General features: G+C 43.4%; 2 protein-coding genes across 5 annotated transcripts in view; one reads left to right on the top strand and one right to left on the bottom strand.

Annotated features, from left to right (window-relative positions):
• LOC126538464 (protein arginine N-methyltransferase 1-like) overlaps positions 1 to 3,395 on the bottom strand; it is an 87,981-nt gene extending 84,586 nt beyond the window's left edge. Inside the window, exon 1 of one of the 2 annotated variants that reach the window (XM_050185307.3) lies at positions 3,312 to 3,395. In XM_050185307.3, the coding sequence (XP_050041264.2) occupies positions 3,312 to 3,321 (10 nt within the window). In that variant the 5' untranslated portion in view covers positions 3,322 to 3,395. The remainder of the gene's footprint in view (positions 1 to 3,311) is intronic. The other variant, XM_050185309.3, reaches the window with a different exon arrangement.
• A 1-nt stretch (position 3,396) lies between these two features.
• l(2)k09913 (transmembrane protein 53-like lethal (2) k09913) overlaps positions 3,397 to 12,973 on the top strand; it is a 117,116-nt gene continuing 107,539 nt past the window's right edge. For all 3 annotated transcript variants that reach the window (XM_050185311.3, XM_055074792.2, XM_055074793.2), the window contains exon 1: positions 3,397 to 3,480. In XM_050185311.3, the coding sequence (XP_050041268.2) occupies positions 3,397 to 3,480 (84 nt within the window). The remainder of the gene's footprint in view (positions 3,481 to 12,973) is intronic.

Here is a 12,973-nt window from a genome sequence, read left to right as displayed (position 1 = left end):
GTAGGAATCAGAACAAAGCGCGGGGTCGCTACGCGCTTCGCCCACTGCAGAGAATCTTGTTAACTTTAAGAAAGTTAAGTATCAAGGCAGGAGAACCGCCGACAGGCCAGAATAGAGAGTTGGCAAAAGTTTTTATCCGGCATCAACTCGTTTACAGATGAGGCGAAAGTCTGGAACCGCGTAAATAGAATTAGAGGGCGACAAACATATTCACTCCCTCACTCCCTCTGGTAAACACACAGGGTGATACGCTGCAAGACCAGGCAGACTCACTTGGGGAGCACATTGAGAGCGTGTCAAGTTCAAAACATTATTCGAAATCCTTTCTGAAATATAAGCAAATAGAAGAATGTAAGCCACTCAAAAGAAAATGTCTACAGAATGAATCGTACAACTGCCCTTTCAGTATTGCCGAGTTGAGAGCTGCCTTGAGCTCATGCAAGAGCTCTGCACCGGGATCTGACAGAATCATGTATGAAATGATCAAAAACCTACACAATGACACCCAAGTTACACTACTCACAATTTTCAACACCATTTGGGCTGCAGGATACCTTCCAACTGCATGGAAAGAAGCCATTGTGGTTCCTGTTTTGAAACAAGCCAAAGACCCTTCCTCCGTGGCAAGTTACCGCCCGATAGCCCTCACAAGTTGCCTTTGTAAGGTATTTGAAAAAATGCTTAATCGGCGACTCATCCATTTCCTTGAACAGAGAAAAATGCTTGATCCCTATCAGTGTGGCTTCAGGGAAGGGCGCTCCACAACTGATCACCTTGTACGTATTGAAGCAAACATCCGTGACGCATTTGTACACAAACAGCTTTTCCTATCCATATTCCTCGATATGGAGAAGGCATACGACACAACGTGGCGCTACGGAATCTTGAGAGACCTGTCAGAAATGGGCATCCATGGTAATATGCTAATCCTAATAGAAAACTATTTGTCCACTCGTACCTTCCGGGTAAAACTCGGCAATGTCCTCTCACGTCCTTTTACAGAAGAAACTGGTGTACCCCAAGGAGGCGTGCTCAGCTGCACGCTCTTTATGGTGATGATGAACACGCTTCGCGCTTCATTGCCACCGGCCGTCTTTTACTCTGTCTACGTGGACGACATTCAAATACCTTTCAAATCTTGTAACCTCGCAGTCTGCGAGAGACAGGTACAGCATGACCTGAACAAAGTGTCAATGTGGGCAGGCAAAAATGGATTTAAGATCAATCCTAACAGAAGTTCTTGTGTTCTTTTTTACAAGAAAAAGAGGCCTGATCCCAGATGCTTGCTTAGAACTATGTGGACAACAGATACCTGCAAACAAAGAACACAAATGTCTAGGTATTATACTTGACTATAGACTCACTTTCGTCCCCCACATTAAACATCTTAAAGAAAAATGTCTGAAAACAATGAACCTAATGAAACTTCTATTCCAGCCTAACGTGGGGTAGTGACAGGAAGTGCTTAATGTATCTTTACAAGAGCTTGATTCGGTCATGATTAGATTATGGCGCCGTGATCTATCATTCTGCCGCCCCGAGTGCGCTAAAGATGCTAGACCCTGTTCACCATCTAAGTATCCGCTTAGCCACGGGCGCTTTCAGGACAAGTCCCGTTGAAAGTTCATATGCAGAATCGAATGAGTGGTCACTTCATCTCCAGAGAACATACATAAGCCAAACATACTTTCTGAAAGTCCTCTCTAATCCTGAACATCCGTGTTATAATACCGTTAATGGTGTATCCACACGACGGACGGCTCCGCGCAAATCTGTGCCGCGGACGCTTATCATAGAATAAAGAACATGTGGCCGGCAGAAACCACAGGGATTTAGCAGCAGCACCTAGCAGCATCTTTCCCTAGGCGTACATGTACAAGTACCTATCTGGGGGCAGGGAGTACGCCACTGGCTCACGTCACATCCGGTTTGCCTCCAAACCGGGTACAGCCAGCCTGCGGGGAGACGCTTCTGTTCGTTCTCTGCCGACTGCAGAACCGCGGATGCTCTGGCCCGATAGCTGCGGTTCCAACGGAGTTGGCGGATGTCGGCAATGAGAAAGGAAGCGCTGCTAATTGCCGCAATCGATTAGCTTTTTTCAAGTTCGTCTGACAGCGAAGACGGCATGCTGATCGACCTCGTCCAAAAACAATGTGGTGCAGAGCGGCCGAAAGTGGTTCGTTGAACGGGTCGTCAGGATTAATTATAAAATCCATTGGTGTTTGCTTGCAACCAGGTATGTCGGAGCACGCAGTTTGACAAGGTTCGAGCGCTTGCCGCAGATGCTCAGCGCCTGCAAACAATAACATGTGCGCGCACGCGTGTTCGCGCACGTCTTGCGCGCCAGGAGCAAAGTAGCGCTGCATGCAAGCACCCTGTAGTGTTCGCGAACTCCCATGCATACCACAGTGCAGCAGTGCCAGTCTCCTCGATTTGGCTGCACTTTTTGCGCTAGTTCAGAAAAGTGTCGTGCCAGTGCAGCGCTAGTTCTGAGTGTAGCGCTACTAGCGTGAGTGTAGCGCGACGCTAGCGCTTTCGGTGCAGCGGTCAAATCGAGGACAAAAGTGCAGAAACGTACAGGCCTTCGTCCGCTGCGACTGGGTGGCTGTGGCTCTTCTTTTGTTGGTGTGTCATTATTCAGAAAGCATGACCAAGCGTGGTTTCCACACCTTTCTGAATCATATATGGCACAACGTTTCAAACGACTGACCGATGTGGTTTCGCGCAAACTTAACGTCGAGGTAGCGGTAAGCTCGTGAAAATTAATACAAACGACTGTGACCTGAGGGAAAATCCCGGCCTTCAGTGCACTTAGCAGCAGTTGAACCCGGAAAGCGCCCTTAACAAGATGCTGCGTACACATCCTGATGAAAACTGGCGTCCGTGCTAATAGCAGGCGCCGTCGATGCCGTCTACCAACACCCGCATGGCCATGGAGCCGCATGTGTCGTCTGCTATCAAAAGCCTTGCACTACATGCACGAGAAAAGAACGTGCGGAGAGTCTAGTGCCGAAGTGTACATGAACTCGTGCAGCACGACGTCAAATCGAGTGCCGAAGTGCAGGTGGCGCTAGCTGCACTGGCAAATCGAGTGCTAGAGTACTGCACCCCCTGAACTAGTGCACAAAGTGCAGCTAAATCGACGAGACTAGGGTCGCACCAACGCCCGCCTGCCCGAGGGGGCGTCACATGCTTGTTACCATAGAAACTCTATGCTTGTTACACTCACCCTTCACTCCCATGTACACTCCATGGGTAACGCCGACAGCGCCAGACACACCGCCGCCGCGGATACCGCATATACCACATACCTATCACCATCAGTAGTGGGGTGACAACCGCAGTCGTTAGGGGCGACGTGCATTGCGTGTCGTGCTTAGTGGCGTCTGGCTGGCAATGATGGCACTGCGAGGATTGCGCATGGTAGCACGGATCGTCGGCGCACCCGGAAAGCAGACGGGCCTCGGCTCCGCCTGTAAGGTGAGCGACACCCTGCGCAACCTTGGAATACAGCTGATGGGATCACGTGGCCGTCGCGCTGTTGCTACCGCAGCTGGTTAGGTTAGCCGAGACTTCCGCCTACACCTGCGATAAGTGTTGCTACGTGCTGTCGATAGAACGCCGCCTTAGCCTGTGCACACGGCGCCGATCAACGGCAGTTGCTCTGTGAATTAGCTCTGCACGGCACGAGCACCGGCGGGCGTTCTTCCTTTCACACACGTGTTGCTTGTTTTGCACGGGTGTCACTTTCGGTCGAGCCCATCGGGATCCAATTGCGATTGACTCGATCACTTGCGCTAGTTGTGGGAGGGAGCCAATCGTGGTCAAGATCACGATGGAAAGTGGCCGTGTGACACCGGTTTCACGTCAGCCGCCAATTAAAAAACTCGCAGCGATAATAATCTGCATTCGCAGTTGAGGCGGGCCGTCGTGCGTGCGATTTTTCGATGTTCGGAGTGCTGAACCTCTCTACCAAAAAGCACATGTGGCAAGGAAGGGGAACCAATCGCAACGTGGATGGTAGATGTTGCCTTTTTATTTATTTATTGTACCTTCAAGGCCCGAAGGCGTTACAGAATGGAGTGGAAGGAAATACAGAGCATGGGCAGATAACTGGGTATAATATTAAAAAAACTAAATGGAAAGTGTGGATTAACTAAAGTATTCTTCAATAGTAGTTCTAAAAGCAGATGTATCGGTTATATGAACAGTTGAGGCTGGCAGATGATTACATTCATTGGTAGCTTTAGGAATAAATGAATAAAAAAATAGGTTCTTGCGGCAGTGTGGAACGCTCATATTATGGCGATGGTCAGAGATGATAGGTATGCAGGTTCGGACAAAAGTTCACTTTTTAATTCTGGATTGTAATAATAAATTTTGTGCAGCAGTGATAAACGTACTAACTTCCCTACGGGATGAGAGGAGAGGGAGGCTTAAAGTAGCCTTCATAGATGTTACGCTTGATGTTCGAGAGTAGTTAGTAAGAATGAAACATGCGCTACGATTTTGTATAGATTCTATTGCATTTGTTAAGTAATCCTACTTAATTTTTTGTTTTGATAAAGTAACGCATTCAGTCGCAAAGAACTAATAAGTCGCTTTACTTTGTTCTTACGGAAGCGAACTGACACCAATAATAATTTGGTCCTCCGCTGCGTGCTTGCAAATGCGAAAATTGCAGCTGCCGTGATCGGTGCATGTGATGATTTCCGTTGCGTGCAACGAAAATCGCAGCGTTCGCTGCGATTTTTCCTTAAAATTGCACCGAGAGCTATTTCGCGGTTTGATTTGGGAAATGGTGCCTTGCTCAACAAGTGCAATGTGCGAAGACGGGGATTGCAGACTCCGATACATATGGGGAGGGAGAATAAAAAACTTGTACCGCAGATTCCAGTCTCTCATTTCTATGCATTCGTTGACACACTATGTAGCAAATGAAGTTCATTTTCATGTTTGCTTCATATGCTATAGACACACCTTTGCGAGTTGCCTATAAGGTGTTCGATCCCCATGATATGACATGGCCTTTTGGGGTCCTCACAATTTTCTTTCGTTAAGTAGCACACAAAAATAATGTGTACGGAGCAGTTTATAATTGTAACCTTGGCAAGGGCAAATGACAAGACAGCAGAGTACCCCAAGTTTCAACTTTGCACTCAATGTGCGACCCTTAAGTTGCATTGTTTCCTGTTGGTTTTTTTTTTCACACATAAATTTCCAGATGCATCTTGAAAGGTTGTTTTACCTCACTTGCTTAATAAATTTGACATGCCGAACTTGCAGGCTATTGTAATGAATTTTCAATGATAGCATATCTAACTCCGTGGCTTGAATAAACAGCGTCGTCGACTTGTTTTCAAATATTTCATGCACATTAACTTGTATCTCTTCGGTGACGGAGAATTTTTTTTTTCCTGCACAGAAACTAATAAACCTTGAATATGTTGTGACCTTTGTATCCTTATGGCACTAGCTGTATTAACTCTTGCTTTGAACGGTTATTGAACAGAATTGCATAACATTATTGACTTGCTATAGTAGCAGAGTGAGAATGCACCCTCCTGCAACGTCATGTAAAATTCGTGCAACAATGCGAAAAGCAGGCAAATAGCCTGATCTTATGTAGGTCAAACAAAAGCAAATCAAGACTGTTCAGTGAAGTCAGCCAGTTGCATCCCTTCTGCAGAGGCATTAACACTGTCCACGAGTGAGGGTGAAAATGCCAGTATCAACCAGCGTCGACGAACATCTGGACTCGGCTTCAGACATCGTGTGCAACGCTGTGGACACTGTGCAAGAAGTTCGGTGTTGAAGATTTATCACTCCATGCATTCCATCGAGGCTTTGCTGCTTGCCAACGGCGTTTGCTCGTGCATGCGTGCATGTGAGGCTACCGCGACCAATAAAAAAACCGAAAAAAAAACAAAACAAAATGAAAACTGAATTGATCTAAAACAACCCATTAGTAGCCGTATACCACAGGTGGTTTGTTTCTAAGGATTTAAATGTTTGATTTAATACTGAGTCCATATAAAGAAGAGTTTTGCACAATTGCAATCAAGAACATCGAACTATTCCTAAGTGCGGACACAGCTACTGCAAAAAGTCTCTCTGCCCTCTACAGCATTGCACCTATTGTATGAAATGTAGTACAAGAGATGTCCTACAAGTAACTCTGTACAAAGAAAAAAGAAACCGACTATCACTGCATGCATGCTTAGCTTTCATTGATTAGTGCCACTACTTCTGCAGTGACACTCGCACATTTGTCTTGGTGGTTGCTAAAGCTTCAAAAATAGTTCTTTTTGTGAACTATCAGCACTGTGACAAAAAAGTTGCACTACTTAAATGAAAGCTTAGCACACATGCACAAATGAGTACATTCCCTGTGTTATATCAGGCATCTAATCTTGATCTAATAAATGCATTGGCAAAGTAAGATGATGATCATGGATTATGGTAAATTAGCAAATTAATAAAGGACACAAGGAAGAAAGTGGACAAGGACGGGTGCTACTAGCAACTGTTTATTCTCATGCCACCCACTGATGTTTGTACAACTTGTTGTGCATGCACACTGTCGCATCAGAAGGGAAGGAACCGTGACTCAAGGCTCTCGCACGAGTTTGTACTTGGACGAGTGCAAGCCTATTGAAGCGTCACTGATGCAAATAAAGGCATCCTTTTTGATAAAGACTGCCTCCAAAGCCAACTGAGACTTGCAACTTTTGCTGCTGTATAGGATCTTTGTTGGATCTTTGTCTCCCGAAGTCATGGTTTGCATACAAACTGGGATACATAGCGCAAGAATGACGCAAAGACGAAGCAGGAACACGGGACGAGTGCTAACTTTCAACAATTGATTTATTGCAGCTAGTGAGCATATATATACTCACTGGGATGCCACTGCAACAGACACACTGAAGGCAAGGAGGAAAAGCAGTCATGTTACTACTGTGCCCAAAAATTCAAGCTCTTTCTTTGATAAAAGAATAGACAGCGTGCTAGCACAATTGTCACCTGCTCTAGCTATCTCAGCTGCTTCGACAATTTCCCTCGTTATCTTATTCCTGTGGCGATAGACAACAACAGTTTGTTTTAAGAGAAAGAAGCATGGTACCTTCGCATCACATTTTCTACAATGGGCAGCCAGATGCCCATCTATTGCGATGCTCTTCACTTTATTACTATGCTCCGCCAGACGCACGTTTAGACGTCTGGCCCACATAGTACTTCCCACACGAAAGTGGAATCTTATACGCTATGTTGCGAGTGCATGTAACAAAAGGATCCTTGTGCACGGTAGCGCAACCTGGCTTTCGTTTCCTCATGGGACAGCTCAACACACTTAACCTCAAGAGTTCGTTAGGTGCTGTAAAAACAATGTTTATACTAGACCGTTGCCCAACTTTTATTTAGTTTTTTAGGTTGTGGGAAACCTTATGAAAGTAGGGAATTACAGCCACCTTTCGTTTGTCCCTTTGTTCTTTCCTCTCTTTCGTCATCTGCGCTCTGCTCATAGCTCATGCGTGAAGTTAGCTTTCTTCGACGATGCAGGCAACCGAGATAGCAACCGAGACGATGCAGCAACTGAGATAATGATATGTCTAGAATAGTTCGCTGCTTCCTGACGAGCCACCTGCTTACTAAGGCCTTCATCCAACAAGTGAGCACATGACTTAGAAAGAGCGCACAACAAGAAAGAACGTACGATCTGTACCTCAAGGGCGGCTTATTAGCTCTGGGCTCATATACCCAACACACGTGTTCAGCTTTGAAATGCAAACACAAGTCTAAAAACCTGATATTGCCCTGCGCAGGAAATTCAGGGGTGAACGTAAGTGGTGAACTCATTGAATAAGGCAAAGATACTGTCAACAGCAGGGTTTGAGCAGTCAAAACAGCAATCTACATGAGAACTGGCTGCCGGAACAAGTAGTTATCGATCTGAAAATACAAAAAAAATCATCTACATATATAAATACCTTTACAACGCCCAAGTCACCCAACCGTGCAAAAAGAGCTTTGTCACATCGAGCGAAAAACAGGTCACTTAATATGGGTGCTATGCATGAGCCTATGCAAACACCCTGATTTTGCGGGTAAATGTTATTGTCAAATTCAACAAAAGTAGACCTAAAATAATAAGATAGAAACTCTAAAAACCTTGCCCCACTAACACCACCACAAGTGTTAGAAAAAAGGACAGCGCCGTGCTCATCTATTGCCGCCTCAACGCTGGGCAGCAAACCCTCATGTGGCAAAGAATAATACAAATCTTTTATGTTGACAGAGAATGCAGTTAAACACTTGCCGTCGGCTCCATTTAAAAAGTTGATCACGGCTGAAGAATCCTTGGTATTCTTTTATGAAAGAAAGAGCTTGAATACTAGGTCCATTGTTGTTCTTATTATTTATAAATGATCTATCTAATGTACTTGCCAATTGTAACTGTTTGTTATATGCTGGTGACACGACCATTTACTCACCACAGAAATCGCTTACCGCGCTTCAAGACACACTTAACACTGATCTTAACAATGTGTATTTCTGGTGCACTGATAATAAACTTCAAATCAGTCCTTTAAAAACAACCTTTGTACTATTTCATAATCCACAAACGGCGATTTATTCTTCCATAACGGTCTTGTTAAAGACTTATCTTATACTGACATCTGATACTGTTGAATTTCTGGATATTACTCTCGACAAACACCTTAAGTTCAATAGCCATGCCAACTCGCTAATAAAAAAGGTTTCATTTGGCATCTGCATTATCATTAAAACACGTGCATTCTTCCAACCTCATGTTATTAGATCATTGTATCATGCTTATATTAACAGTCATTTATCATACTGTTTATCTTCATGGGGTAATACATATGCCATCCATCTCAAACCACTTCAACGTCTTCAAAATCAGGCAATAAAATTAATGACCTTTAGCTCATTCCGCTGCCATTCTTTACCTATCTATCAACATCTTAACGTTTTACCCATTCAACAGCTGTTCTATCGTAAGTTGTCACTCATTACATTTCGTCTCTTTCATCGTGAAATAACCTTAGGCAGTCTTCCTTTTGATAACCTCATGAACAATAATATTACTAGGTTTTCAGAACGCAATAATCTTCTATTACCTAAAATCAGATCTAACTATGGAAAATTTACACTTCGTTTCTATGGTATTTCACTTTGGAATCGCATCCCTGTTAATACCAGTACCCGAAGATGTATGTCCCCATATCCTTAACTCTGTGTTCTGTAACAACCTTATCGTATGTAGTAACCCTGTGCTTCCACCTCTCGAGTCTTGCAATTACCCACCTATGGACTTTATTATTATTGAACCTCTTGGGGTCGAAAATGTAATTAAATGTCTCAAGTTGTCATCAAGTCCTGGTGCTGATTTGGTTAACGCGAAATTCCTGAAAAATACTGTTGTTTATTCATCTGTTCTGCTTTCGAAAATTTTTCAGCACTCCTTAGATACCTATCGGCTACCTGCAGATTGGAAGGTCGGGAAGGTGGTCCCACTTCATAAGTCCTGTAGCAAACATTCGCCCCTCAACTACCGCCCCATTTCCCTCACAAGCATTCCTTGCAAGGTTCTTGAACATATTCTGTACTCACATTTAGCAAAGCACTTACACAATAATTCATTTTTTACAAAAGCACAACATGGTTTCCGAAAAAACTTGTCATGTGAAACCCAACTTCTTTCTTTTACTCACAGCCTTCATCTTATTCTCGACAAAGGTTCTTTCGCAGACTGTGTTTTCTTTGATTTCGCCAAGGCCTTCGACAAAGTGTGTCATAAATTACTTCTATTTAAACTTAGTGAACTTAATCTTGATCCTCACCTGTTTGCATGGCTTGAACATTTTCTCTTTAATTGGTCACAGTATGTTTTGTTAAAAAATCATATGTCCCCATCTAATCCTGTAGACTCTGGTGTGCCCCAAGGATCAGTTATAGGCCCTCTTCCTTTCTTAATTTACATTAACGATTTACCCAATGACATTTGTTCTAATATTTACCTTTTCGCAGATGACTGTGTTATCCTCCGTGAAATCTTGGACATATCTGATCACAAATTCTTACAAGACGATATAAACGCTATCTCTAATTGGTGTGACGTATGGTTAATGCAACTTAGCGTAAGTAAATGTAAATGTATGCGTGTAACTCGCAGCAATATTCCTCGACCGAACTATTACCTTAATGATACTCCCCTGGAGGTCGTAACCTCCTATAAATACCTAGGCGTCCACATAACCTCGTCACTTTCCTGGTCGTTGCACATCGACAACGTAATTAACAATACTAATCGCATGCTAGGTTATCTTCGCCAAAATTTTTCTTCTGCTCCTACATCATTAAAATTAATCCTATACAAGACGCTTATTAGGAGTAAAATGGAGTACGCCTCATCCATCTGGGACTCGCACCTCGAAACCCTTACTCAATCACTTGAACTAATCCAAAACAATGCCGCACGTTTCATTCATAGCAATTACAGCCATACATCAAGCGTAACTGCCATGAAAAACTCTTTGCTGCTTGCTCCTCTCTCAGCCCGGCATAAGTGCTTTCGCCTTGCTTTATTTCATAAACTATATTTCCACATTTCGTATCTACGCGATAATCTAATATCATCTCCTACCTACATTTCCTCTCGCATCGACCATAGCCGTAAGGTTGGAATCATTCAGTGCTGCACCAGAACCTGTAACGAATCATTTATTCCTAGGACCTCTCAGGAATGGAACCACCTTCCCGGCGCAGTTGTCGCAATCAAGGACAACTCAAAGTTTCGTTCGGCCTTATCAGACATCCTTACTCCCGGATACAATTAACAAATCAAATTTGCTGTTTATTTGCTGCTTTGTTTATTTACTTGTGTGTGTTTTGTTTACCCACTCCCCTCTATAATACTTCGGTCTTGAGGGTACAATAAAATAAATAAATAAAATAATATTAAGTCGTCTCTTTCATTGCAGTTTTTGAAACACAATATGAAAAGAATACTGTTAGCAGAACCATCTTTTCATTTGTCATAAATACATTTTCATAATTATTACATTTTCTTTACATTACTTCTATTGTATCGTTAGGCTTCATATTTCTGTATTTTGTAAAACACTTTGTATTTTTCTTTGTTAGTAATATGCAGAAGAGCCAAATTTTTGTTAATGACTACTAGATATTCCTGCTTATGATTATCTATTGTGATATTACTGTATAATGCTGTTTTAATTACATATCTATTTGTTTTCTATTTATTTTAGCTTGTTTCCTATGAATTGTATTTCTTGACGCGTTTTTTTGTTTTGTTTGTTTGTTCGCCCTCTACTTGCTGCTCTAATACTCTTATGCACCCACTAATGATAGGAGGTCTCCCTGGCAGTTTCTCACTCTGGGAACTCCTGATGCTGTATATAATATGTAAGCCTGTTTCTTGTACATGCAATTTTTGGGCATAGTAGTCGCATGACTGCTTTTCCTCCTTCCCTTCAGTGTTTCTGTTGCAGTGGCGTCCCAGTGAGTATATATATGCTCACTAGCTGCAATAAATCAATTGTTGAAAGTTAGTGCTCGTCCCGTGTTCCTGCTTCGTCTTTGTGTCATTCTTCTATGTATCCCAGTTTGTATGTATCCCACCAACACGCTCAAACTTCTTCCCCACTAAAGTCATGGTTTGCAGCCATGTGTAGAAATGTGCACAACCAAATGTGTGTGCTTAATCTTTCTTTTATACTTTTTGAACATGCTCCCTGAGATGGTCATTAACATACCTTTTCATCTGGCTGATGTAGATTTTCCAACATGACATTGGGATGGAATAAATTACTCCACTGGAGCATTTTACAAAGGGACACTCATCCTCATGCACACTCATGGACTCACCCTCATCCACACTCTTCCTCGTTGACACTCATGTTTGGCAGCCTCGTGTACCTTGGGTGCAGATCCTAGGGCAGAGTTTTTTCAGCTTATTAGGGGCTGAGAAAACCAGAGGGACATCATGTTTGCTGGCAACATTCTTGAGGTGTGAAATCTTGTTTATATACTGCATGACCTCTGGTCTCCCCTTCAAGCGCTGTGCCCTATCCTTTATGGCTCCTGGTTTCACTCTTTGCAACGGAGATACACCAAGAACAATGGTCATAGGGAAGCCCGCTGCCAAAAGGTAGCCTACTTGGAAATCAACGCTATCCTGCATGAGATGTGGGCATGACTTGCGGTGCACAGACATTGCCACTCAATAGCACTTTTGACAATCTTAGAGTCATCATCATAAGCCTGGTTACGCCCACTGCAGGGCAAAGGCCTCTCCCATACTTCTCCAACTACCCCGGTCATGTACTAATTGTAGCCATGTTGTCCCTGCAAACTTCTTAATCTCATCCGCCCACCTAACTTTCTGTCACCCCCTGTTTTGCTTCCCTTGCCTTGGAATCCAGTCCGTAACCCTTAATGACTATCTGTTATCTTCCCTCCTCATTACATGTCCTGCCCATGCCCATTTCTTTTTCTTGATTTCAACTAAGATGTCATTAACTCGCATTTGTTCCCTCGCCCAATCTGCTCTTTTTTTATCACTTAACGTTACACCCATCATCCTTCTTTCCATAGCTCGTTGCGTCGTCTTTAATTAAGTAGAACCCTTTTCGTAAGCCTCCAGGTTTCTGCCCCGTACGTGAGTACTGATAAGACACAGCTGTTATACGCTTTTCTCTTGAGGGATAATGGCAACCTGCTGTTCATGATCTGAGAATGCCTGCCAAACGCACCCCAGCCTATTCTTATTCTGATTATTTCAATCTCATGATCCGGATCCGCGGTCACTACCTGCCCTAAGTAGATGTATTCCCTTACTGCTTCCAGTGCCTCGCTACCTATCGTAAACTGCTGTTCTCTTCCGAGACTGTTAAACATTACTTTAGTTTTCTGCAGATAAATTTTT

This window comes from Dermacentor andersoni, chromosome 4 (genome assembly GCF_023375885.2).
Source record: "Dermacentor andersoni chromosome 4, qqDerAnde1_hic_scaffold, whole genome shotgun sequence".
NCBI classification, from domain to species: Eukaryota; Metazoa; Arthropoda; class Arachnida; order Ixodida; family Ixodidae; genus Dermacentor; species Dermacentor andersoni.
The sequence above is the reverse complement of the archived record's forward strand: the minus strand, read 5'-3'. Positions and strand labels throughout refer to the sequence as shown.